At 37.4% G+C, this 25,087-nt stretch overlaps 11 protein-coding genes and 4 non-coding genes across 15 annotated transcripts; 10 read left to right on the top strand and 5 right to left on the bottom strand.

The window, feature by feature from the left end:
- Positions 1-65: 65 nt before the first annotated feature.
- On the bottom strand, positions 66-1,526 carry clr4 (histone lysine H3-K9 methyltransferase Clr4; the record flags this gene model as incomplete). Its single annotated transcript, XM_056183800.1, has 1 exon — positions 66-1,526. The coding sequence occupies one exon, from the start codon at positions 1,524-1,526 to the stop codon at positions 66-68; it is 1,461 nt and encodes a 486-aa protein (XP_056039307.1).
- Positions 1,527-1,748: 222 nt separating this feature from the next.
- Positions 1,749-2,248, top strand: SOMG_05024 (uncharacterized protein; the record flags this gene model as incomplete). The annotated part of the gene is made up of 2 exons (XM_056183799.1): positions 1,749-1,812; positions 2,118-2,248. The coding sequence occupies 2 exons, from the start codon at positions 1,749-1,751 to the stop codon at positions 2,246-2,248; spliced, it is 195 nt and encodes a 64-aa protein (XP_056039304.1).
- Positions 2,249-2,288: 40 nt separating this feature from the next.
- Positions 2,289-2,786, top strand: SOMG_05023 (uncharacterized protein; the record flags this gene model as incomplete). Its single annotated transcript, XM_056183798.1, has 1 exon — positions 2,289-2,786. The coding sequence occupies one exon, from the start codon at positions 2,289-2,291 to the stop codon at positions 2,784-2,786; it is 498 nt and encodes a 165-aa protein (XP_056039302.1).
- A 1,637-nt stretch (positions 2,787-4,423) lies between these two features.
- Positions 4,424-4,495, top strand: SOMG_20290. Its single transcript has one exon. It is a non-coding gene; the product is annotated as a tRNA-His (tRNA).
- Positions 4,496-4,620: 125 nt separating this feature from the next.
- SOMG_10117 lies at positions 4,621-4,735 on the top strand. Its single transcript, XR_008803650.1, has one exon. It is a non-coding gene; the product is annotated as a 5S ribosomal RNA (ribosomal RNA).
- Positions 4,736-5,070: 335 nt separating this feature from the next.
- Positions 5,071-5,882, bottom strand: SOMG_05022 (uncharacterized protein; the record flags this gene model as incomplete). The annotated part of the gene is made up of 3 exons (XM_056183797.1): positions 5,071-5,212; positions 5,265-5,325; positions 5,381-5,882. The coding sequence occupies 3 exons, from the start codon at positions 5,880-5,882 to the stop codon at positions 5,071-5,073; spliced, it is 705 nt and encodes a 234-aa protein (XP_056039767.1).
- Positions 5,883-6,929: 1,047 nt separating this feature from the next.
- On the top strand, positions 6,930-8,013 carry wtf41 (wtf meiotic driver; the record flags this gene model as incomplete). The annotated part of the gene is made up of 5 exons (XM_056183796.1): positions 6,930-7,044; positions 7,253-7,516; positions 7,562-7,795; positions 7,836-7,879; positions 7,930-8,013. The coding sequence occupies 5 exons, from the start codon at positions 6,930-6,932 to the stop codon at positions 8,011-8,013; spliced, it is 741 nt and encodes a 246-aa protein (XP_056039766.1).
- A 3,552-nt stretch (positions 8,014-11,565) lies between these two features.
- Positions 11,566-11,680, top strand: SOMG_10116. Its single transcript, XR_008803649.1, has one exon. It is a non-coding gene; the product is annotated as a 5S ribosomal RNA (ribosomal RNA).
- A 3,666-nt stretch (positions 11,681-15,346) lies between these two features.
- Positions 15,347-15,755, top strand: wtf40 (wtf meiotic driver; the record flags this gene model as incomplete). The annotated part of the gene is made up of 2 exons (XM_056183795.1): positions 15,347-15,458; positions 15,592-15,755. 2 exons carry the CDS (start codon positions 15,347-15,349, stop codon positions 15,753-15,755), a joined length of 276 nt encoding a protein of 91 aa, XP_056039301.1.
- A 1,973-nt stretch (positions 15,756-17,728) lies between these two features.
- On the top strand, positions 17,729-19,039 carry met17 (homocysteine synthase Met17; the record flags this gene model as incomplete). Its single annotated transcript, XM_056183794.1, has 1 exon — positions 17,729-19,039. The coding sequence occupies one exon, from the start codon at positions 17,729-17,731 to the stop codon at positions 19,037-19,039; it is 1,311 nt and encodes a 436-aa protein (XP_056039684.1).
- Positions 19,040-19,313: 274 nt separating this feature from the next.
- On the bottom strand, positions 19,314-19,449 carry U4. Its single transcript, XR_008803656.1, has one exon. It is a non-coding gene; the product is annotated as a small nuclear RNA U4 (small nuclear RNA).
- A 339-nt stretch (positions 19,450-19,788) lies between these two features.
- On the bottom strand, positions 19,789-20,352 carry SOMG_05018 (peptidyl-prolyl cis-trans isomerase E; the record flags this gene model as incomplete). The annotated part of the gene is made up of 4 exons (XM_056183793.1): positions 19,789-19,835; positions 19,892-20,047; positions 20,095-20,190; positions 20,319-20,352. The coding sequence occupies 4 exons, from the start codon at positions 20,350-20,352 to the stop codon at positions 19,789-19,791; spliced, it is 333 nt and encodes a 110-aa protein (XP_056039685.1).
- A 380-nt stretch (positions 20,353-20,732) lies between these two features.
- Positions 20,733-21,488, bottom strand: mob1 (Sid2-Mob1 kinase complex regulatory subunit Mob1; the record flags this gene model as incomplete). Its single annotated transcript, XM_056183792.1, has 3 exons — positions 20,733-20,790; positions 20,833-21,232; positions 21,311-21,488. The coding sequence occupies 3 exons, from the start codon at positions 21,486-21,488 to the stop codon at positions 20,733-20,735; spliced, it is 636 nt and encodes a 211-aa protein (XP_056039858.1).
- An 805-nt stretch (positions 21,489-22,293) lies between these two features.
- Positions 22,294-23,340, top strand: SOMG_05016 (1-acylglycerol-3-phosphate acyltransferase; the record flags this gene model as incomplete). The annotated part of the gene is made up of 1 exon (XM_056183791.1): positions 22,294-23,340. One exon carries the CDS (start codon positions 22,294-22,296, stop codon positions 23,338-23,340), a length of 1,047 nt encoding a protein of 348 aa, XP_056039199.1.
- A 458-nt stretch (positions 23,341-23,798) lies between these two features.
- SOMG_05015 (Obg-like protein ATPase, OLA1-like protein) lies at positions 23,799-25,025 on the top strand (the record flags this gene model as incomplete). The annotated part of the gene is made up of 1 exon (XM_056183790.1): positions 23,799-25,025. The coding sequence occupies one exon, from the start codon at positions 23,799-23,801 to the stop codon at positions 25,023-25,025; it is 1,227 nt and encodes a 408-aa protein (XP_056039576.1).
- Between the last annotated feature and the right edge of the window lie 62 nt (positions 25,026-25,087).

The raw sequence follows: 25,087 nt of genomic DNA, 5'->3' as shown, positions 1-25,087 counted from the left end.
ATTGTTAGCACCACAAATAAATACAGCAGGGTTCAAAAACTAACAAGAAGTAAATTTTAAAGATCCTATCCAAATAGCCATCCGCGGCAATTGAGTGCTCCACATTTACATTTCCTTCGTATTTTAAAAGACCTCATTTGTTGACACTGTTGCGAAGACTGTAAAGAGTTATCTCTCACGCCTGCGTAATCAAAGGTGAGTTCTTCCAGAGGCTCTATATCTTTTATAGCAAAGAAAGCAAGGTCATAAATGGTTCTAAATCCATGATTACGTATCACAGAATAAATAGCTAGGTTAGGTGAACAAGAATGATTAAAGAACCGGGAAATATCACCATAATTTTGAGCATCAACGGTATAAACGCTCGAGTCTTCAAACATATCCAAGTCAAACAAATAAGTAATACCATCTTGATCATAATATTTGTCACGTTTAGCGGCCTCTTCGGAAGTAATAACTTCTCCCAAATAACAAGTAATGAACCTCCCAGAGGGAATGAATCGAAGAGAACGAACACCCCAACCCTTTCCCTTGGTTTTAAAAATTTCCAAAGGAAGAGTACGGCCACGCTGTGCTACACGATTAGGACAACATGATGGGCAAGAGCAAAAAGAGTTGCATTCATAAATGACAGCGGGGGCATCGCGTCGAACTCTTCCTTGGGCATCATAGGCGAAATGTTTTGGCTCTTCCAAATCATCCAGACATTCACACCGCGAAGAATCGTTTAGGTCACAGCCATCAGCAGGACAATTGCAGCCAGATTGAAAATTTGGATCTGGGGGAGTGACGCCTTCAGTAAGCCGATACTCTGTGATGAACTGAAAATCCAGAGAAGGGCAAGGTTCATCATCTACTTCATTTACCAAGGTTATTTCTGGTCCTTTTAAATTCCTTAACCGTTCTCGAAATAGTTCCTTTTTTTCGTAAAAAGAGAGACAATCGTAAGTATTTTGCTTCACAGGATTACTTTGCTTATCTGGTGCGGGAATGGATGTGGTATGGAGGGGTTGAGAGTCAGAAGAAGAATAAATTGAAGTATTTGAGACATTTCTCTTGTTGTCCAATACTTCCTTGGCTACTTTTTGTTTTTCTTCCAAATCATCACTTTTGATCAAACGATGTTTTGTAGCAGGAGGATATCGCTTTTCGGGACCAGATGAAAGAGAGGAAGCGCGTTTACGAGCAGTGCTTATCGAATGCTCGGAAGGCCTTTCTTTTTTTTTTTTGTCGGAAATCGTATGGTCTGAGCGAGCCTCTTTTCGTAAAGGTGATGCATGTTGCTTGGATTTTGGACGAGACGGTGACTTGGTCCCCTTTTTTGGTGTACCGGTTTTTTGAATTTTTTGCTTCTTCTGATTCCATTCAGCAAGGATTTCAGGACAACCCGAAAGGTTTTCCGGAGGCTCCCAGGTGTCACTTCGAGCAGAGTAATTTAACCAACGTACTCTGTAAAGTTTTACCTTGTCATGTCGGTCCAATTTTTCGTCAACGATTTTTTCCACCTCATATTCTTTCGACGGCATTTACCGGACAGTAGCAGCAGCCTTCAAGAAAACTGTAGAGCAATTCAAACAGAACGCAATTCGATCAAGAAAAATGCAAATAAGATATGAAGAAACGAACGAATTTTTAAAAAAGAGCGGAAAATGACTTAATAAACTCCCAATACTTTTTTGAAGAACGGCTCCCTTAAGAAGCACCACTATAACACATGAAATGCAAACATACAGAAGAATAAAAATAGAATGCTGAAGGAAGAATCCTTTCCAACAGCTGTTGATAGCTACTACCACGACTTAGTTGCAAGTGGTAAGTAAGAAATCAAATAACGAAGACGATTGCCATCACAATATAGTTAACGAAACTGGCAATCTCGTTAGTTAACATCTTAACAGGTATCCTTTTACATATTAACTACTTGTGAAATATCTCCTTTCACGAATTTTATTTTTGATCATTCTTTTTCATACGTCTTTCTTTGCCTCCTGCATACGCTGAAATGTAATTCTTACAAAAATCTTGCTTCGTATTTTACCTACCGTTTTCATAGTGAAGGTACCAACTTGACTGTGACACTATGATGTTGAGGATTGGTTTACTCTTAGTTTCTTTAGCCTGTATATGTACAGCAACTAGGACAGAACGGGATTTCAACCCCTTCTTTGATGTTGCTTACGAAAAATTATCGCCTGTCTATCAAGAACTTGTGAAACGGCATACCAACGACGTTTTGTATAACACTTGACGGGACGGCTATCGAACGACTAGATGCCTATGAATATCTTATGGGATTAAATGAGAGAACGATTGACGGAGATAGAGCAGCATGCACCTTGGTGATGGGAAACACAAACGACTGCCATATGATCGATGAGATTAGTAACCCTTTTTCTAAGAATATCCGACCTAAAGGTGAACAATACGTAACTGAAGCTCTAGCTGTATCGCGAGTAGCTTATAGCGTCTATAGACGTCCGCATCTCATGGGCCCATTGGCTTTGCTGTTTCATTTTCTGTTCACAAATGGAAACTATTTTAAAGCGCAAAGTTACACAGAATGTAAGTACGATGACGATCGTTGCTTATGGAATCAGCATTCTAATTTATGGGCGCATGGCGGGATAGGATACTATACAGAAGAGTGTAAAAATCCATGCGGAGTTGAGTACAGCTGCCAGATCTACGGAATTGCCGTTACCGAAGAATGGATAATACATTGTTCCACTTACAGACCTAGAGAATGTATGGTAAAATCTCAGGAATGTCCTCAAACTCATAATTAGAAATATCCTATGAGAATGTTTTACGTCTAGTCGGAGGCTTTGACCTTTCTATCACACTATGCTAAAACAAAAACTACAGCATTTTAACGTTTACCTAATTCCGTTGCAAGTTATCTTTCAAACAATTCAAACTGAATAGTGGGAATTTTTTGGAATTAAGCAATTCGAGAGAATTAGTATTATGGATATTGATTCTGAAAACCATTTGAGTCATATATTTACTCAACAAGTGAATACTTACGTGTGCAATATGCAAAGAAAAGTCAATAAAGACGTAAATTTTTTTTTTAATAAAAAAAAGAATTGAATGAAATTTAAAGATTATATTTTTGAGTTTCTCATAGACCTCAATGAAGAAAGTGGAAACACTGTATGGTGGAGGAGCTAAGGAATACTGAAGACGAACCAAAATGAAGGAACCATAAATACAAGTCGAAGAAGCATTCGTTGGATGATTGTTTTCAAAAATTGGTTACCATTCACCAAAAGGTACCTTTTGGTCTTACCAACCGATCGTGATAAGACTACGTACTTGTATCACAAATCTCGAGTTTATTATGAGACCAATTTTAAAGAATGTAAGTAATTGAAAGCCAAGATGACATTTGATGCTGCATTGGAACGAGTTTCCTGCACCGGCCAAGATGATTTTTGGTTTGAAACTGTTGGTGAGCGTTTTGGTTAACGCAACCAATTCTGATTTTGATTTTCAAGATAATAGAAACTGGCTTTGAAATATAGATATAGTTGGACAAAGTTAAAGGGAAGTACGTCGTTGCGTCAATTAAATGTATAGTAAGAGGCAAGTTTAAAAGAATGGCTATGAAAAGAGAGATTTTCATGGAGCCATAAAAAGGAACAGACAAGCACGGTTTGAACCCATCTATGAGACCAGGAAATAGAATTCGTTGACAATGCCCACCGCAGAATCAAAATAACTGAAAGCCTCTCAAAAGGAAAAGGGTCTGACATATTGACAATTCCAAAATAGATTGAAGCCTAGACCTAATAAGACTAGAAGGTGCTTTCAAATTCAAGAGAATGACTGTGAACCGATAAATTCACAGTATAAGGACTTGGAAAATTATCAAATTCTTGAAGTTAAAATATTTGTCGGCACACAGTAGTTAATGCGTGAATTGCGGCAACGCATACAAAAGCAAATGGGAACTATGCAATACAAGATCAAAAAACGATCTCTTCCGATATTTAAATCGAATGATCAAGCTTTTGTCAAGAATGGGAAAATTGGAATTTTTAATACCAAGCAAACAAGCTTGGATCGACATAATTTGCAACCTTCTCAAAACTGAGTCGAAGAATAAAACTTAAAGCAAGCATTCAAGCCTCAATGCAAAGATGAAATCCTACTTTCTTTCGTATGTTTTAACAAGAGTCCTATCACCCTGATCGGGATGCAAACATTTATTGCACAATATCACCGTTGACAGCGTATGCAACGTCGGTAATACCGAAAGAAATTATTTGTATACAACTCTACAGATCAAGAAATTCAATCCGCAACACGGATTTCTCATGATATTTTTCAAGAGGCCAAAGGTTAAAATAATGGTACTCAACTTCACTATTGAAGTGAAAATGAATATATTTGCTTATTATACCCCTCAAGTATACAAGCTCACATGGTCCAGTGGTTAAGACTCATCCTTGTGGCGGATGCGACCCAGGTTCGATTCCTGGTGTGGGCAATTAATTTTTTGCATCGTCTCTCTTTCTCTTTGTAGAGGTACGTCGTAGCCAAAGTAGCTCTTAAATTTGTCAAATTAAATTTTTTATTTTATTTTAAATAAATGAAAACATACTTTTACTGTTTACGGCCACACCTAGGCGAAAACACCAGTTCCCGTCCGATCACTGCAGTTAAGCGTCTGAGGGTCTCGTTAGTACTATGGTTGGAGACAACACGGGAATCCTGGATGCTGTAGGCTTTTCACTTTTTTATTTTACTTTTTGCTTCTTTTTGTTGCTCTTTTAAAAATTGAAGCACATGGCTTTAATCGTGATCGACATAGACGTTTGACTTAGTGATACTAGTGATTGCAAGGAAGCAATGGTCATCCATGATTCAATAATTAATTAAATTCTTTATTAGTTATAAATTAAAAGGTTCTATAAGGATCAGTGATTAAAAGCGTCTGACGAATAAATATAAGAAACAAAATGCAAAGATGAAACAAAAACATAAACATAAGCATAAAGCATGCTGGAGAAAAAACAACAAGACCGGACATTATAATAAACAATGCTTTACTTTCCGTATAAATCAACTCCCACTGCTTTCAACATCCCTAGACTGACCCGGTTCCTGGCGTAACCCTGGAGATTGCTCAGAATGTTCAGAGGACGGTTGTTTGAAAGTATTATCACTACGATCGTTGAAGCGGTTTTCAGGCTCTGGTGGCAAGCTGTTTAATGGGATACAATTATCATCCGTCAAGTCGTTTTCTATCCGATGACATCCTGAAGCCTAGAGCACTGGTAATTGCAGAAAGTAATATAACGACTAAATCCACCAACACTAAAAGTACCCCATTAGTAAACATATCAAAATAAAATTCCACCATTTCACTTACATGAACAAACATATAGAAACATGTAGAAAGCCACGACGACAAGAACAGCTGCTACAGTAGCTTGAAACCATGTCCATACAGATTCTTTCATCGGTTCCTTTATAAAGGGGACAAGGAAAAAGTAAGAAAACCAAAAGTCCAATACGATTGAACCAATAAAGCACCAACCAAACCGAAGAGCTTCATTCTCTTGTCTTCGTTGTGCTTCAGGAATTCTCGCAATTTCTGCCGGCCAGAAAATCAACCACAATAATGCCGTCAAGACTTTTCGTGACAAAATAGAGAATATATTTCCTCCTGCCATGTTGGTAGACGCTTCTTGATGTCTGTTTTCTGAGTACGGAGGTGCATGACCTTTTTCCAAGTCGTCTAGATGAGAATTAAAGATTTCATTGTACCGTGGCAGTTCACCGTCAAACGTTGCAAGAGTGCCCAAGCGAGGAACGTCAGCTGAATCAGCATCTTTTAGCTTTTTGTATTTGTATTTGTTTTTTTCAGTCATTTTCTGAAATTCCTTCAAAACCTACTCAAACAGGCAGTAAACACCCAAATTCATGTCAGAACTTTCAAAACAATAGCACACATCTGATCCGACTAATAAGCTTAATATAAATCTACTTTGTAACAACTCCAAACTACATGAATCGAGTCCACAATGGCAATGGCTAGAGTTTTGCAGAGGTGAAACTGTCTTCCACCCTCTCTGACACACATACCGATAGCTAGTAAGCGTACGCTATTCTATATATATTTACAATGAATGAACAGTCCGAAATCGCTTTTGTTTGTTTCTATCGTGTGATTAAAATAAATTAAATAAAGATGTACTAGTCACTATAAATGTCGTTCATTATGATTTTCCATATTTACAGCTACACAAGTATTGTATGACACTTCTGATGGGTCTTGGGAACATTATAAAACAAGCGTCGAACCTTTCCCATTCGCTTTCTTGTTAAATGACTGATTGTGTAAATAATCATATTTTCATTCAATTGGGATTCTGCTTTTATACCAGTGGACCAATTATTCTCAAGTTTAGGATCTAATTAACGAAATGAAAACTGTAAAACCTGTTAAGCCAAAGTCACGGAAACTTCCAATACAAAGATATGCATTTCTAATCCTGTTTTTATAATTTAAGCAAACAGCATGGTTGTTTTGCCAAATGTTCCTTTGTTTACTTTTTGTAATAAACGACGACTCTTTTGGATTATACTATTTAGAAAAATCGCAATAAAAAACCAACGTTGAATAATCGTAACGAGGACTGTGACCAGTCAGTGACATAATGTCGCAGCTTTATGAATTGAGACATGCGAAAAGCCATTACCAAGGTTTTTTCAAACTCGTATCTTTGGTTTTAAGCAAACTAATCTTGCAAAACAAATTTTGCTTTTAAGCAAGGACCAATTCCTTTTTCTGACAGATTTCTGACAGATCTGTGGAAACTGAAACCAGTTCCTACGGACTTTTCTTGATGGTTCAAAAATTGACGTTTAGAGTGTAACTATTGGTGTTATTTTGGGCTCTAATTGCCATTGTGAATATGAAAAACAAATATACTCCTATTTCAGATTCTGATGACTCTTCCAAAACGCTCAGTGATGAAAAGGCAGATAGTCGGTCGTCTCCTTCTGATGGTACGCCTCCTCCGTATTCAGGTAAGATTAGTTGAAATAGAAAGGAAAGCTTGATTCTTTGGGTGCGTGTTTAAAAGATTTTGATTAAAGGGAGTTCTGATGGAAGAATCATGCTTGTTTATTTGATTGTTGGGTTTGAAATGAATCACCTTGTCGATAACTGTCAACAAACAGGGCGAATACCTCTATCCTTTCACAAACAACGAATTATTACTAATACATTCATTAGCTTCAAACAAATTTATCGATTTAGAAATGGCTGATGGATCCGCTCAGAATTCCGCCCAAGAATCTGTTAATAACATCAGGTCGGACCCTTTAACGAATAAAGAGTGGTGGAAAGACTTTTCCGTAGGCATAATGACTATTATAGCTATTTTATATAATACTGTTTTTCTAGCCATAGTTTTTGGTTACAAGGTTTCTCCGTATACGAATGTTTTTTACGGGCTTGCTGGCGGTTCTATTGGATCCATTTTTATTTTCCTATTTAGTAAGTCAACAATTTCTTGTTTTCAACCAACTGACTTATTTTTAGCGATTCTTGTAACCTATCCGGAATGGTACACGCAAGCTGGAAGAGCAACAAAGAAGTACATTAAGAAAGGTGGAGGAGCGCCAGCTGTGTGTAAAGCCCTAATTACACTCATTATTTTCAATGGAGTTGGGGGTGGTGCTTTAAAATTATCAGGAAGCTTTGAATATATACATTCAGCTGTGGTGTTGATCGTTTTAGCTGTACTGAACATATGCTTGTTTGTTCTTCTCATTCGTAAGTTGCAATTTTCTATCAACCTTTCTAACTTCTTTAGGAAACCCAAATGCATTTGAAAATATGACTCTTATCCCACCTACAGTAAGCGGAATTTAGTTTTGTAAATCTAGGATTTCTCACTAACCTTGCAGATCAACAGAATTAGCAGGAATGGTCCACCTCGTAACGAAGAAATCGAATTTCAACCTCTTGCTGAGCAAAGTGCTAATGCTTGAGCTTTCGCTCCATTTTTCTACTATCTTACCGAACCTACTTTAGTTCTTTGTACTTCACCCCTTCTTTGGGATCATCCATGTCAATCGCAGTCCACAAAAGTAAGGATCGGATAAGTCCAGAGAAGTCTGTTTACTGTTAAATCACTCTTTCAATAATTTCTTAATTCGTTACACAGCATCGTTCGTTTTCTCCCTGGATAGAACACCATTTTTAATAATAATTTACATATTGACGGAAATTTCATCGTAACTAACTAGTGTTTTACTTTACTGTGTCGTGTATTTGCATGTCTTTCATAAATCACAAGCACGAATGCGAGTATCAACAGAGACATGGTTCATTACAGATAATCTCTTGAAATGAGAATAAAGGATACTCATATTCCTAAAGTTTTCCTTCACCTTTTGTTTGCATACTACTTGTAATTGTGACTAGTCAACACCATAAAGTAAGCTCTTGTTTGTTGACAATTTTGGTTTCCGTTATTTACTTTGAGAGATATAACATACCCGGCGTAGAAGCACAAACCTTCAGATTGGAAGATTTGACTGATCTAGCTATAAAAATTGCCTTGTACAACTTAATTAGTGAATCAGGTCCCTGGAAGTTCTTACTATCCTTTTCTCGTAGTATTAAAGCTTTTAACTCTAATATAATTCCTTGTAAGTTGTATATTTATTTCCACTGAACACTTATTCTCATAACAAGTGAGATCTCGCCTGTGACAAACACTATAAAGCATATTCCCTTTTTGGAAGGTTCAAACCTCCGTTGTTTTTATTTCAGTGCTAGTGATTCTCGTATAAATTATAATACTATATTTAGTCTTGACCCGCGGCCACTGTTATTTTCCAAACACTCGAAATCTACTAAAACACAAGGTAGCATTAAGGATGATTCAGTTATGTTTCCGATATGTAGTTGAAACAGAAGAAACCAAATTAAAAGTAGCTACTTGGCGGTTCTTTTCAAATACTTACTCATTTGCCGAGTATATAGATGCACCATCGGCTACTTAATTTCGCTAATCCATAGTTTGGCTATTCCATTTGGCGACATAGTATACATGGATTTCAAAGTTGATTATAAAATTTATGTCTCCCCCATCATGAAAACTGACTTTAATCTTAGCGTTTGATATTTTTCCAAACGGTCACACATATAATCACCAAAAAATTACTCCTGCAGTCATCGTTTTTTTAATTTTTTAGTCGAGGCAATGTTTTGTTTTCTGTTTATTCCTTAACTCTCAAGGAATAACTAACTCATAACGAATGTTGTTCTTTGATCAAGTTTTAGACACAGTGATTTGTTCGTCTATAGGCAGGATTGTTTACGTTGAATGTATAGACCAAAAATGTTCTTGATCCCACCAAATAAGAGGGCAGCTGTTATCATTAACATTATTATATCCATATTTTTAGCTCTTTCTTCGTAGCATCCCTGTGCCTTCAACTAGTACAGAAACAAACTTTTCCAACACATTCCTAACTGAATCTTCTGTTTTCTAATTTCCTTTCTCGTTTCCATCCAACATGATGATATTGTCAAAACTTACATTCTTTTCTTTTATCGGCTGTTCTATGGCTATACAAATTACCTCTCCTACCACTTTTCAAATGTGGTAAGCTGGCAAGGATTACACGATCAGCTGGAACTTTGCGGATACAGACAAAAAAATTGTAGGAATCTATCTTGGCAACTATTTCAGATATCTTCCCTTTTCCAAAACCCTTGTGACCGTTTCTGTCTCAGATGGCTGCTATACCACTAATACTACCAACTGGCCTACTGGCGGGGGTTACCACATCAACATAGGCAATCCTGAGCGTGATGAGGAAATATATACTCAATCGAAGGAATTCATTTCCATAGTCAAATTCTTAAAGCAATATCCTCTCTTTTGTAGTTGCCTCATTTGGTTTTTTGAAGTAGCTTCTATTCAGACTCTTAGCTTAACTTCTTATGACATGTTTATCTGAGTTGCTAGTGGGTATTAAATTTTAGTGACACAATATTTGCAAAAAGTAAAGCTTCATTCATTTGTAAAGGATTTTTTTGAAATGCGTACTATGGCAAACGTCTTGTCTACTCTTAAGCTATAAAGCTTTCACCATTAGGTTGTACCAAGAGAGGAAGCCATTCAGTAGAGTAATTCGAAAATAACTACATATAAGCATCTCTATTCATCTCGAAAACATCGCTCAGTAACTATAAGTACAGGAATCAGCGTAATATAACGATTCAAAAGAATTACAATTTCATTTTCACTTCTATGGTTACACCATACACAAAAGTCTCATTTATCAAATCATTAAATATATATTTTATTCATTTGTTCATTCATAAATTATTCTTCATTAACAATGCCAATACCAAATTAATAAAACCGTATGGTAGTAAACTCATCATTCAGTTGTATGCGTTATAATATTCCAATTCAGTTCGTAATCTCTGATCAGTCAGATTCAGTTAATGGCGATTTGCTTCTTGGAACGGGATTCCTCGATCTTGGGCAAGACAACGCTTAGAATACCGTGGTTAAACTGAGCTTCAATACGATCGGCATCTACCTTGTTTGGAATGGTGATTGTTCGGGAAAAGGAACCAAAGCGACGTTCCGACCATCTTTGGTTTCCCTTGTCGCCTTCGCTCTTGCGCTCATTCACAGATTCACCAGAAATGGTAAGTTTTCCTTCGTCGTAATGAACTTGAACGTCTTGCTTTTTGACACCAGGAAGTTCTACATCCACTTCGACGGTATCTTTGCCTTCGTGAACATCAATGGCAGGTGACAAATCGCCAACACGATTTTGGCGTTGGACACGAGGAGAATAACTCAGAAAGTCAGAAAAGACGTCTTGGAAAGGGTGCAACTCGAAGAAAGGTTGAAGAGACATTGTAGATAGCGCTTGTTGATTATAAATAGCAATCAAAGAATCCTTATATTCTATTTCTTTTTTGTCAATGTTGTTGAATCTCCTCTACTGCACTCCTATTTATAAGTGAACACAAGGATGATTCGATCACTTCTTTAGAGCCCTAGTACTTTCTAGATGCGGCCACTTGGCCACCACCGGGATTCCACGAATTTCCGTGTATTTCATTTATCTCTCACGTCATGTTTTAGTTCTTTCTTTTCAATCTGAATAAGAAAATGCCATTTTCTGCTTTTTTTTTTCCTTGAATCCTTTTGTTTACTATAGCTTCACTCGTCATTCGCGATATCTCTAGAAAAATCATCTATTTCCTCTTTTGTATGATGAAAAGTAACGAACGTTCTCGCATATTCCAACTCTATTCTGTGCGACGTTACCTTTACTTGGTCGTCTACGCGCAATGTGAATCAATAGAAAAGAGAAATTAGCTTGTTTTTAGCCCTTTTGTCATTTATTAATTAAACAAAACAGCTTCCATTCAGCTGTGAAAAACCAAAAATAGAGCTGAGTTGAATTGGATCTTAAAGGACATCAAGTTGACACAACGCTAAAGAACATCAACTACAACAAGACGAACTGCTCTTATTGCTTTTACAAAGTAAATCATTGTCTACGGCCACACCTAGGCGAAAACACCAGTTCCCGTCCGATCACTGCAGTTAAGCGTCTGAGGGCCTCGTTAGTACTATGGTTGGAGACAACATGGGAATCCGGGGTGCTGTAGGCTTCCTCTTTTTGTGCGTATATTTAAAGTGACTCATTATAAACTTTAGTAGTAATTTTCACCTTTTTTTTAATATCTTCACATAAAATAAACGTGCAATCACCTACTAATGCAACGAATGGTTACCTGTGAAGTAACGCTGTTGGTCTATTGGATTAGTAACAGAAAAAAAAGAAAGAAAACGATCGCGTTCAATTGTAATTTAAATCAAGAAGTAAATAACTCTTACGATGAACTCTTAAATAAGACTGGAAATTGACGAGGAGGAAAGATAAGAAACCAAATAGAACTAACCTAAATAGTTGGAGCAATTAGTTCGGTTTGTAATTCTTATTTTACCTTCATATTTACAAATAAAGGAATTATTATATTGTCCGTTTGATAAGTTTGGAAGCATAAATAAAAACGTATTCCTAATTGGGTGCTTGACCTTTGCATCAAGGAATAAAATTTAGATAGAAGTAATTAGCCTAATATACTGCACTAACAGCCCATCCAATTTTAACGTTGAAAGTATGGTCAAGACCGTGCCCAGTAGGATCGCTTGGATCCAAGGTAGGTTTCTCTTCCGACCTTCCCATAGATGATTAGCACCATTCAAAAAAAGTGACCTGGAGAAGAGGTTCAAAAAACTGTGAATCCGCCTTGAATGGAAAGATTGTGAGAGTGTTCACAAATCTCCACCAAAGGAGAAATTGAAAGGAATAAAGCACAAAGCAAGAACTATTCCAGTGTTTCTCTAGAGATAAAAAAACAATCTTAAAATCAGCTCAATCGCCAAAGAAATGAAGGAAAAATGAAGTTATTTGCTTCAAAAATTACTTACTCTCTTGACGAATATATGCGAATGGCCGACGCAATTAATCAAGCTTTCGTTTAAGTCTAACTTATCGTAAATTAAAGTAACGTCTTTTGAGTGACAAGATTCGATTTCGCAACTGTTTATATGTTTCTTGAATTTGAAAGGAATGATCATTATTGTAGCCACATTTCTCGAATAGAACGTTTTTACTTAATCTGCCAAAAATAGTTCGCCTTCCTGTTGGTCGTCATTGATTAATTTTCAACAGACATCAAGCTTTAATCATCTCAGAATTCCTTGCGTAGAGAAAAAATCAGAAGCTATATTGTTGGAATGGATCGTTCATATTTTTATGTATGTTCATTTATACGACTCTCTCAACAATCGGTAATTGGGTATCATCAATAAGAATGCGAGGTTGTATTTAGTTCACGAATAATCATGAACAACAATGAGTGTCTTCAAAGTAATACCATTTTTTACTAAGCCTTTATATTTTGCTTAATACCTCATCTAGCACAATAAGGGCATTTACACTTCGTATCTTGATTTCTCAATTGATTCGGCAACGATGAGAAAGCTAGATTAAAAGGTAAAGCTGCCGAAAAAAGTACCATTTGAAGAATATGGATTAATAAAGATATCCCTTTGGTCGGGAAAAATGTAATTTAAGATAGAACAAGAGCCTTGATTTTTCATACATTGACTGCACACCCGATAAGCTCTTGGGAAAACGTTCTTCATTGAATAGCCATTATCAATTACTGATGCGCATTCTTCGGCATGAAAATAAGCGATGGCTATTCCTCCACCTGATCTTGCAAAACTTTGAATAGTATTGGATATCGGAAGTTCCTCACTGGCATTCACCCAAGTGCAGTCAACTCGAATTGAAAACTGAAGTAATTGATATGAGAAGAATCCCAAGGAAATCCAAAATGTGTAGCATTACCTTGGAGATTTGCTTTCACCAATGTAAGCAGTGAGTACCAAAGAAGAAGAAAACATCGCTTGCGAAATCGTGCACCTTAAGGGACTTAGTTAAGGACTAAGAAGGACTAGCTAAACCAAAAAGGACATTTGTCTCGCTCTGATCAGGTATAGGATACCTCATCCCTTTTTGCTAATTTTATATGAAGATATTCTTTCTTTCGCTTTGTCGCTATACCATATTATAGATATAATCAAGTCTTCTGTTCAGCAATACAGCAAGTCAGAATGATCCCCGGTTTTGCTAGGACATGTTAACGTTGCCAAAATTAGTGCAAGCAAAGTCGCCGATGAAGAAAAAAGGTCATAAAAAATTTTCTAAGCTCAGTCAAAGGACATTGATAACCTCTTCGATGTTTAGTTGCATTGCAATGGCAAATTTGGAAAAAGACAATTAACAGATCTGGCAATTCGAGTTATAAGATAAGCATTTCTAATTTTCAGTTGTGATATTTCAGAGGTATAGCTATTTTCTATTTAGGCCGTTCCCAGAGAACTGGGATCCTCTCAGAGGTACTTTCTATGGCGGCCATAGCATGAAACGATAGAGAGAATATGACCACGAAACTATTATTCATCAAGTTTTTATTGATTAGACGGCTCGAGATACTTAGTGAAAACGAAAATGTTTCAGAGGTGTCAACACTGATTATAGAACAAGCAAAGAGTTTTAAAGAGAGAAACGTTCTTCTGCTCATTTGAGCAAAATTATATACTGGACAACTTTCTCATATTCGGTTCCCATCAATACAGTATCCTTCCAGGTCGTTTCCACAAAGTACGTTTGCTAATCCCGTTGTAAACTTGAGCATACAAAACCTCCGGTATTATATCCACAAGAACAAGAAGAAACTTTACATGAATTCTTTGTTTTTGCATTTATAATTAGTCCTACTCGGATACAGTAAAAAAGTCATAAGAAGCGAGGACAGGTTGCGCAAACGGCCATTAGGAAAAATCCTACTTGGAAAAAGCATGTCTAAACCTGCATCATCACAAATTCGCTAAAATCGTTTGAGCTTACGATTCAACTACTATGATTGATCGAGTGGATCATTTTGTACTGACAGTTCGAAACCTCGAAAGAACTTTAGATTTTTATGGAAAAGGGTTAGGAATGGGTATGGAATCTTTTGGGGATGGGCGCACAGCCTTAACGTTTGGAGATCAAAAGATAAATCTTCACGTTGCGGAAGCATCTCCAATTTTGCCTCGTGCTAGTTTGCCAACACCTGGGAGCGCGGACGTTTGCTTTATTTGTAGCATTCCATTACAAACTGTCATTGAAACATTACGCCGTCGTCACTTGCCTATTGAAGTAGGACTTGTTCAGCGTACAGGTGCTAAGGGACTCATTGAGTCCATCTATCTTTGAGATCCTGATTCGAACTTAATAGAACTTTCCCAGTACAACTAAGCTGCTACCTATCATTAATATCTGATTAAAGATTTGCTGCATTTATATTCCGAAGTTGCCTTTTCAGGGTTTGTTTACGTTTAGTAATATTGTGTTTAGTAATATAATTAAACGAGTTCGTTTTCGAATATATTCTTACAGTCTTTTAGAAGAATACATATAAGGCTAAAGAAATGCTATACTACCATTGAATAATTGTAACCAGGGCACTGACATAATGTCACTGTTTTATGAATGAGACATGTAGAAAGTTACTACCAAGACTTTTTCAAGCAGACATCTTTTGTAACGGGAGTTTGTTTTAGAACATGCTTTTATTTTAAAGGAGCTTTCAATTCCTTTCGGCTGTTTCTCAAAAACTGGAGTCAGTTTCTACTGACTTTCTTTGGTGATTCTAGTTATTTTTGCCTAGACTGTAAATCTCCATCCTTTTTTTGTTTTTTGGTTTGCCTTTGTAAAGATGAAGAATAGTTATACTCCTGTTTCGAGTTCGGAAGCCTCCCTTAAAACGCTCAATGATGAAAAGTCAGGTAGTCAGTCCCCTACAGATGGCACACATCCTCCGTACTCAGGTAAGATGTAACAGAAAAGGTCAATTGTTTCACTTTGCTTAAGGTTGGCTCCCGTTCTCTGTCAACAAACATGGTTAACACCTTTATCCTTCTTGCATACAACGAAAAGAATTGCTTCAAATACATCCACTAGATTCGTATAAATCCATTAATTTGGAAATGGCTGATGGATCCGCTCAAGAATCCGCTAATAATACTAGCTCGGATCCTTCTGAGACTCAAAAGTTTTGGAACCACATTATCAGAGGCATAGCGGCTACTCTAGCTATTATTAACAATATTTTTTTCTTGCCGTAATTTTTGGTTACAACGTTTCTGTGCATACGAAAGTTTTTTTAATGGGCTTGCTGGCAGTTCTATTGAATCCATTGCAATTGGTAAGTCAACGATGCCTTAATTCTGAACTACTGACTTATAAATTGTGACGTTCATAACCTATCCGGGATGGTTCACTCAAGCTGGAAGAGCAATCATAAAGCTTGTGTGCAATATGTGTATCGCAGCATTCTCTTTGGGTACACTCATTGTTCTCGGTTTTGTCTTATACTATTACATAAAAAAGTTAATAGGGTTTGACAATATGAATTCTTTTTGTTACCGGTTTATTTGTGTCATTGGCATAGCCTTATTTCTTGTTTTGACGAGTATGTCATATATCTGCGAATTATTCTAACTGTCCTAGCAAAACCAAGCACGCATAAAAAGCATGGGCTTCATCTTCGTTGATTTAGTAAGTGGCATAGAAACAGGCGTAAGCGGCTTAGGAAAAGGCATAGGAAAAGGCTTATGCTATTTAGGAAACTTTTTGACTCATACTTCAGGTATGTACGTTTTGTAGTTTTTTCTTTCATAGCATCTCATTAACCTATTTAGAACAAATAAATGAGAGAGAGGAAGTACCTGAAAACGAAGAGATCAAACTTCAACCTCTTGCTGAGCAGAGAAGTGAAGTTTAAGGTTTCTGTCCTTTTTTTCTTATTCTCTCCGAACCTGGTTTACTACTTTTTAATTTCGCGCCATCTATGGGAATAGTGGTGCTAAACGCAAGCCTTCAAGCTTTTATATTTGTACCAAAAGGATAGCACGCAGCAAGCAAGGACAGATTGTATGTGTCATTGTTTATTTGCTTTCCGTTCTCTCTTTTGTGAATCTTTTAATTCGTTTCACTTTTCCTTTCATAGCATTGTTATTTACGCATTAGTCATTGTCATTTTGATCACGTATAGAACAACACCTCTTAATTATTACTTACATATTCAAACATCAATGAGAGTACTTACTGGTGTTATTACACATCTTCCATAAACTGTAATAATTAAACTGAATATTGCCAGAAATAGAATTTATTCCTTCTCCATCTTCCTTCCTGAAATCATCTCCGAAAGGATAATCACATTTCTAAAATTCCCCTTCACCTTTAGTTTGCATACCATTTGTAATATGTCTCTTCTTTAGTCTTGTAATGTTCTAGTAGCACTGGATACTGTGGTGAATAGAATGTTGAAAATATATCTGTCGTAAGAATGAACAAACAAGTGTATACAAGTAGAATCTTCATTCTACCTTTACGGATGTTTTTTTGGAAAACATGATCAATACGAGACATTAAAGGCAACGATGAAAACGGTACTAATAGAATGGAGTTAAAAATGAAGCAGATTCCGCTTTTTCCCATGTTGGCGACTAAAAATTCCATCTTTCAATTGACCTTATAGTATCGGCTGGATCCATATGCTGTGATAGTTGATTCATTTCAAGTCGTACTTTCACAATGCTAACAGAACAGACCGTAAACAACAAATTCTTGAAAGCCACCAAGAAAGAGTTGGAAAATACCTTTTGTTATATTTGATAGTCAATTTCTCTTCCAAGACGGTTTTGGGTCACATAGACACTTTGTAAAATCAGCAGCATTCATCGAGCGAAAAAAATTTAAAGAGGAGACCAGGGAAGCAATGCCCGTATGGACTGTAATGTTGTCCTTTGATCACAACAGTAGCTCGTTCATAGATTTGTTGCTGATATCACGCCAAAGAAGGACAAAATGTTGAAATTGATGAAGAAAATGAGTCAATAAATTTTTCCTATAAATTGGAAAGTTTTATGGCCGTTGGAAAAAGTTTTAAATACTTTTGTCGAAGGGTTTGACACTTTTTTTTAGTAAATTGAAATTTAAAAATACTTACATAAAGTAGACATAGACTTTACAAATTTCCATTCTTTCTTTCTTATTTTCGTTTTGTTTTTTGTTTTTGCTGAAGAATACTAGAATGGCATTCGACAGTGATCATTTCGAAACTCTTCAATTGCATGCAGGCCAAGAACCAGATAGTACGACAACATCCCGTGCCGTTCCTATTTATGCAACATCATCCTATGTGTTCCGTGACTGTGAACATGGTGGTCGTTTATTTGGATTACAAGAGCCGGGATACATTTACTCCCGAATGATGAATCCTACCTGTGATGTGTTTGAGAAGCGAATTGCTGCTTTAGAGCATGGTGTCGCAGCGTTGTGTACGAGTTCCGGTACCTCAGCCGCTTATATGGCTTTGACAACCTTGGCCAAAAGTGGTGACAATATTGTTTCCACGTCTTACCTTTACGGAGGGACCTACAACTTGTTCAAAGTTACTTTACCACGCATTGGCATTACTACAAGAATAATTGAGGGCGATGATGTCGAGAAACTGGCGGCGCAAATCGATGAGAACACAAAAGCCATTTATGTCGAGTCCATTGGCAACCCCATGTACAATATTCCGGACTTTGAACGTATTGCCAAGATTGCACATGCTGGCGGTGTTCCTCTTGTAGTCGACAACACTTTCGGCGGTGGTGGATACCTGATTCGTCCTATCGACCATGGAGCAGACATTATTCTTCATTCGGCTACCAAGTGGATTGGCGGCCATGGCACAACGATGGGAGGCGTCATCGTCGATAGCGGCAAATTTGACTGGCGGAAGCATGCGAAACGGTTCCCTGAACTAACAGAACCTCATCCTGGTTACCATGGATTACGCTTTGTTGAATCTTTTGGAAACGCAGCCTACGCGTATGCTGTCCGAACTCAAGCTCTTCGGGATGTTGGTGGTAATGCTAGCCCATTTGCGGCTTTTCTTTTAATTCAGGGACTCGAGACTCTTTCTTTGCGCATGGAGCGCCACGTCCAAAACGCTTTTGCCCTTGCAAACTATTTGGACAACCATCCACACGTTCAGTGGGTTTCCTACCCTGGCTTACCTTCACATCCTTCACACAACCTTGCCAAAAAGTATTTGAAGCACGGTTACGGTGCTGTCCTTAGCTTTGGTGTTAAGGGAGGCCCTGACCAGAGTCGCAAAGTTGTGGACTCTTTACAACTTGCTAGTCAACTTGCCAATGTTGGAGATGCCAAGACGTTAGTCATTGCACCAGCCTATACCACGCATTTGCAATTAACTGACTCTGAACAGCTAAGCGCTGGTGTCACAAAAGACCTCATTCGTGTTTCTGTTGGCATAGAACACATCGATGATATTATTGCTGACTTTGCTCAAGCACTGGATCCCAAAACAACACCACTAAATCATTCCTAATTTATTTAATGAACTATTCCTGGACTGAAATCGGTAAATTTCTATCTCTTACTTCAATTCTACAAGTCAATGAATCCCCATAATTTTAGAAAACAAACGAATATTGTTAGCAGCTAAGAGTTTACGAGTTACTACAATGTTCAATTGATAATACGAATAACAAAGACTTAATTCACCACTCACAACACGCAAGCACAGTATACATTACAAAATCAAGACAATAAGCACGAACCAACAACTGCGAAAATCACACATCTTGGACATATGAATTATAGCAAAGAATTGGTTTCCAAATATTCCCAAAACGTCTCACGACGAGTTGGAGCGGTCAGGGTTATAGTTTTCAACTAGCAATAACGCCATCTAGGAAAAGCTCCTCACTGATAAGCGTAATACCCGTGCACAAAGATGGGGAACGGTGAAGCCCAAGACAGCGTATATATAACATCTTGCGAGCAGTCACAAATCAAACCCTACCCTAACAAATAACGAAGTACCAAAACCTGCGCAATATGGATTAGCAACGGTATGGGTTTATTTGCTAAAGCGGGATTCAGAAAAGGATAAGTAAATAAAAGGGAGATATATTAAGCCATTTATGTTGTTTAAGTAAAGAAAGTATTTATTAAATACGTAAATTGAATCCTAGAGACGTGTGAAGACTATATACTTGGTTTCATCCCGTTCGAGTTGAACAAAATGGAGGAGGAACATGACATATTCAGATTTAGGGAATGCGTAGAATGAATCTAAGAGTTTGAAACGGATGGAGGCGTACCCGAGGAAGTAATCATAGCTAGTAAAATGGTCAGTTGAGGAAAATACTAGAAACCAAAAAAGGTATAATCATACCTGAGTCAGGAACGGGGGTTTCTTCGGTAGATAATGCGAAATTTGCTGGTGAAACTCGAATCACACGGTCATACAAAACGGAATAGTTCATGTTGGCTATAGCCTCTTTTGCATCCTCAGAACTTTCAAACTCTAAAAATGCAAAGCAGCGATCCGCTAAAATGTATTAGCGTTGTTTCAATATCCATCTGTCTCCTACGTACCTTTTTCTTTGTTATGCAGTGCGACCGTTATAATTTCACCAAATGGTATAAAAGCGTTGTAGAGGACATTTTCTGTTACACCTGGAGCAAGATTGCCTAAACGTATGAACGTTAGCAAACCAGCTGAGTTTTTTTGTTTTGCAAAGAATACAAGAACAACTCACATCTTCGTCAATGAAAAAGGATTTGTTAAACAGCTCTTGTCGCATCCCAGCAATACTTACCTAAGTGAATCGTTGCTTTTCGACGGTCAGCCATGTTTCTTTATCAATACTTTGAAAAGAAACAATATAGCGATAGTTTATACGCAGAACAAGAAGGCTTTTTTACACGAAGAAATAAGACATACTGAATTGTATATGTTCGTAATGCCAGCTGGTTAAGAAAATACCGAGGGGCAAAAAAGTGCGTTAGTCAACAAAGAGCATGTATGTATGAAACGATTGAAAAAGATGCCAGAGGAAGACAATTTGAGTTTTTAGTGTCATAATATCAGATCCGGGCTCATGAAATTCATGAAAATAAAAATTGACGAGCGGTAAGGCATATGGAACGCTTGATGAACAAGAGGTGATGAGTAAAAAAGTTTAGAGGTTCGCTCGTCAAAAGTAAGAAACGCTCTTTATGAACGAATGCATCTAAACCATGCTTTCTACTAGATCTTCCATTGGGGCATATTCCTTGCCATCCAAAAGGCTAAAATCAGTTAGTGAATGAGGAAGCAAAAGCAATCCATACTTGAATTCTTTGCAGAAAAACACAAAATGCTTAAATGAAGTATTTAAATAGCTTTCCAATTCTAGAGCGACCATAACATGAAAATGAGAGCAATAAATATGTGCGTAGATTCGGAAAAGTCGTCGAAAGACTTGCTGGACGATTTTTTTAAACTCGCGTGGAAATTCAACACCGATTTCCGTTGGAAACAATCGCTTATTATCTAGCTTTTCTTGTGCCCATTCCAAGAGTGTATTAATATAATCCGGGGCATTCATTTTCGTTGGTTTCACGTATACCTTCTCATCTTGCCAGTAGTACTCAAAATTGGGTCCTGCGTTCATTTGGGGACACGTTTTCTCTGTACAAAACTCGGTAATTGTTCCATAAAGCATATTTATTTGGGTATAGAAGTCCATCGCTGAATAGTTAGCCCAGTCACTCCCCATCATGGTATCGAACATCACTGTACGTTTCCCAACAGCTTATGTTAACTTACTGTTCATGGCAATCCATTCATTCACGTCTTCTCCTTTTGGCAGCTTCACTGCTTCCATTAGGGATCCTGATCCCAAAGTCGCTTCCGCATACTGGCGCAGCTGGTAATGTTTTGTGCCAGTCTCTGGCTTGCGAATACGAAACGTTTTTGCTGCCGTGTTATTATTAAAACCAAACATGATACTGAATCCACTTGATGTTTTGTAAAGATGTGGTTCTTCACTCTACTTATATGTAACTCTATACGATAATATAATAAGGATTCGCGGCATATAAGAGCGCATAAGAGGAATCTGTAGTGTCTGTCATGTAAACAAAAGAATTCTACAATTTCCTGTGGAAAACACGCCGCTAATTTAAGTTGGTATATAAAAAACTTGAGCTAAGTATAATTTCAATTAACAACAAGGCTCTAAACCTCATCCGGAGGGAAGTTAAAATCTTCTATGCGTTCTCGTATAATCACCTTACCGTCTGCTTATCCCAACCATCAGCCAGCTAAATTTATCCAAAACCTGGTGAAATTGAATGATTTAGGAGCCATAGTAAAAAAATTTGAGTTCTTTTATCTTTTTCTTATAGCTAAGTTTACCCAGAAGCATTAATTTATCACTTGCAGTGGCTTCTTAGGTTTCTACTCGAAACTTCGCGTTTTCCCACTTCCTTTGGCATATCCTCCACCGAGAGTCGTTCTTTACAAATAAGTTTGTTAACACCAATTTTTTTTTAAAAGAATTGGTGCTAAAGGCTGTCAAGTTTGGTTTCTTCAAGCTCTACAGTAAGTTATTACGTTCACAATATATAAAAAAGAAAAACTATTGGTATTTGTGGCTGCTGCAGTCTACTAAATAAGAAAGATTTATTTTGACAGGGCTCTTCGTTGTTCTTTCTTAACATAACAGAAAAAGGAGCAGACCGTTTAATTTTGTTATATTCCACTGATACTGCATAGATCGATAATTTGCAATTCGACTCACATCCCACATGACATTAAAAACCCTTTTCAGAAAGTACCTGTTTATCTTCTGCTTGACTGTTGGTACAGTCAGCATTTGTATTTCAGAGGTGCTTGGAACACCCTTCATTTTAATCAGCAAAAAATTATACAACAAGTATATATCTTTCACGAAAACTTTCGCAGGTATCCTGTTTGTATTCCTCGTTCAATCTTTTAGCCCTACTCCTGTGACCTTAACATATGACCCTGAGCTGCGAAACCTTTTCTATCTCGATCGAAATAGTTGCTTAGAAACAATCGCATCGGAACGCAATATAGTAATGGCGAACCATCAACTTTATACAGATTGGATGTACATCTGGTGGTTAGCGTACACTGCAAAACAGCATGGCTTTATCTATATCGTCTTGAAAGATTCTTTAAAATGGGTCCCTATTCTAGGTTGGGGTATGCAGTTGTACCGATTCGTTTTCCTTTCGAGAAAATGGAATAAGGATGCTGCTACAATGGAGCGCGAATTCAGGTTTATTAATAAAGTTCCCGAGCCCGCCAGCTTATTAATGTTTCCTGAGGGAACCAACCTTGTTCAAAACACGTATGAACGTAGCAAGCTTTATGCTGACAAGGCAGGTGTTGCCATGCCCAAAAATCTAATGCTTCCACGTGTTCGGGGCTTATTTTACAGTATCACCCAATTACGAGATTCCATGAATTACTTATATGATTTTACATTCGCTTTTTCTGATCATTATCCTAAGAAATATGCTGCAGAGGCATTTTCTCTTCAGCAGTTATTCTTTGAAGGTGTTCGCCTTCGTCGCATGCATGTCCATGTTCGTAGATTCCGTATTTCAGACATCCCTTTGGAGGAGAAACTTTTTACAAAATGGCTATACCAACGCTGGTATGAAAAAGATCAACTCATAGAAGATTTTCAAAAAACAGGAAGCTTTCCTGGCCCTAGGCGGTTGAATACTACTGTTCGCCTCAAATCACGTCTTGAAATTCTGTATCTTTTCTCGGTCCTGTTCACGTGTTTTGCCGTATTCTTTCTCATTTCTCTTTTTCTTTAGATCACCATTGTTATAGACTGAATTTACCATGGGCATTTGGTAGCGTCTACTATTATTTAAATACATAGTAGGCGATCGGATTTCTTAAAGCGTAACCTGCTCATCTTATCAATTTCTATTTGCGTTTGATGGCCCACTATTTGTTTTTACTTTTGTCATGTTTTGGTTTAGTAGCCTTGCTAAAACAAAGATCAGATCTCCTTTGGTCTTTTCAAGAAATAGAAATGAAGCGGTTATTCGCGATATTTAATTTTTACGTATTATATTGTTTCTTTTTCAATAAGAATAATTTAAATCTTCGAAGTGCTCAAATTATATATTACTATATTGTGCTTTAGTTGGCCTATGAGTATATTCTTTTTACTACTGCATTAAGGGTGAAAATCGAGCAAGGGCCATAAATTCTCAGAAAACTCAAAAAATAGTAAGAATATATTTTTCTGACTCTTTTTTTAAAAATGGGAAGAGATATCTTAATTGGTTTTGTCGGTAAACCGTCGAGTGGTAAATCAACAATGTTAAATGCATTGACTGATGCCACTGCAAAAACAGGAAACTTCCCTTTCACAACTATAGAGCCAAACCGGGCCATTGGATATGCTCAAGTAGACTGTGCTTGCTCTCGTTTTGGATTAGAAGGCCAATGTAGACCTATTTATGGAGGCTGTAAAAAGGGAAAACGTGCAATTCCCATTCAGCTGCTGGATGTCGCTGGATTGATTCCTGGAGCACACACCGGAAAAGGATTGGGAAATAAGTTTTTGGATGATTTAAGACATGCAAATGCATTGGTACATGTCGTGGATGTATCAGGAACAACTGATTCAGAAGGTAAGGCTTGTCGCGGGTATGATCCTTCTGTAGACATAGAATGGTTGTACAACGAAATGACTGCTTGGATTGGCACGAACCTCAAGGAAAAATGGCCAAATACTCGTCGTCGTCATATAGCCTCAAAAGCCAATCCGGTTCATACCTTGCAAAATCAGTTTTCGGGTTACGGAAGCAACCCGGCAACTACAGCCAGAGTATTGGATTCTCTACATTTAAATGTTCCTTTAGAAAGTTGGGACGAAGCAACTTTAGATCGTATTGTCAGTCGCTTTGTTGACATCAAATTTCCGACTGTAATTGCTTTAAACAAGATTGATCATCCTGACGCCGATGCTAACATTTCGAAAATCGCAAGACGAGAAGATCCAAAGCGACTCGTTTTGGCCTCTGCCGTTTCTGAGGTGTTTTTAAGAAGACTTGCAAAACAAGGGTTTGTAAAGTACGAAGAGGGCTCAGAGTTTGTCGATACGATAGATGAGTTTCCTGATTCCGAGTTGAAACCCTTAAGCGAGAGTCTTCGCACAAAAATCACAGACATTCAAGACATGGTCCTGTTTCGACATGGATCAACTGGCGTCTGTAACGTATTGGCCAGAGCCATTGAATTGCTGGAATTGATCCCAGTATATTCTGTTAAGAATATTCATAACTTTGCTAATAATCCTAATGATGGTATCTTTAAGGATTGTGTTTTGGTAAGGCAAGGAACTACAGCTGGGCAAGTAGCCCAAATAGTTTTGGGAGGCGAGGCCATGTCTATAATTGGGATCAATGGAAATGTGGGAGAATCGGATCCTATTATTGCTGGAAAAAATGATATTTTGAGTTTTAGACTGCGAAAGGATTCTTAGGGTACCGTCATGTCTAGAGAAAAGGAATGAAATGAACGACTTTTACTATTCCTTTTCTAATA

The sequence above is a fragment of the Schizosaccharomyces osmophilus genome, chromosome 3 (genome assembly GCF_027921745.1).
Source record: "Schizosaccharomyces osmophilus chromosome 3, complete sequence".
NCBI lineage: Eukaryota > Fungi > Ascomycota > Schizosaccharomycetes > Schizosaccharomycetales > Schizosaccharomycetaceae > Schizosaccharomyces > Schizosaccharomyces osmophilus.
The sequence above is the reverse complement of the archived record's forward strand: the minus strand, read 5'-3'. Positions and strand labels throughout refer to the sequence as shown.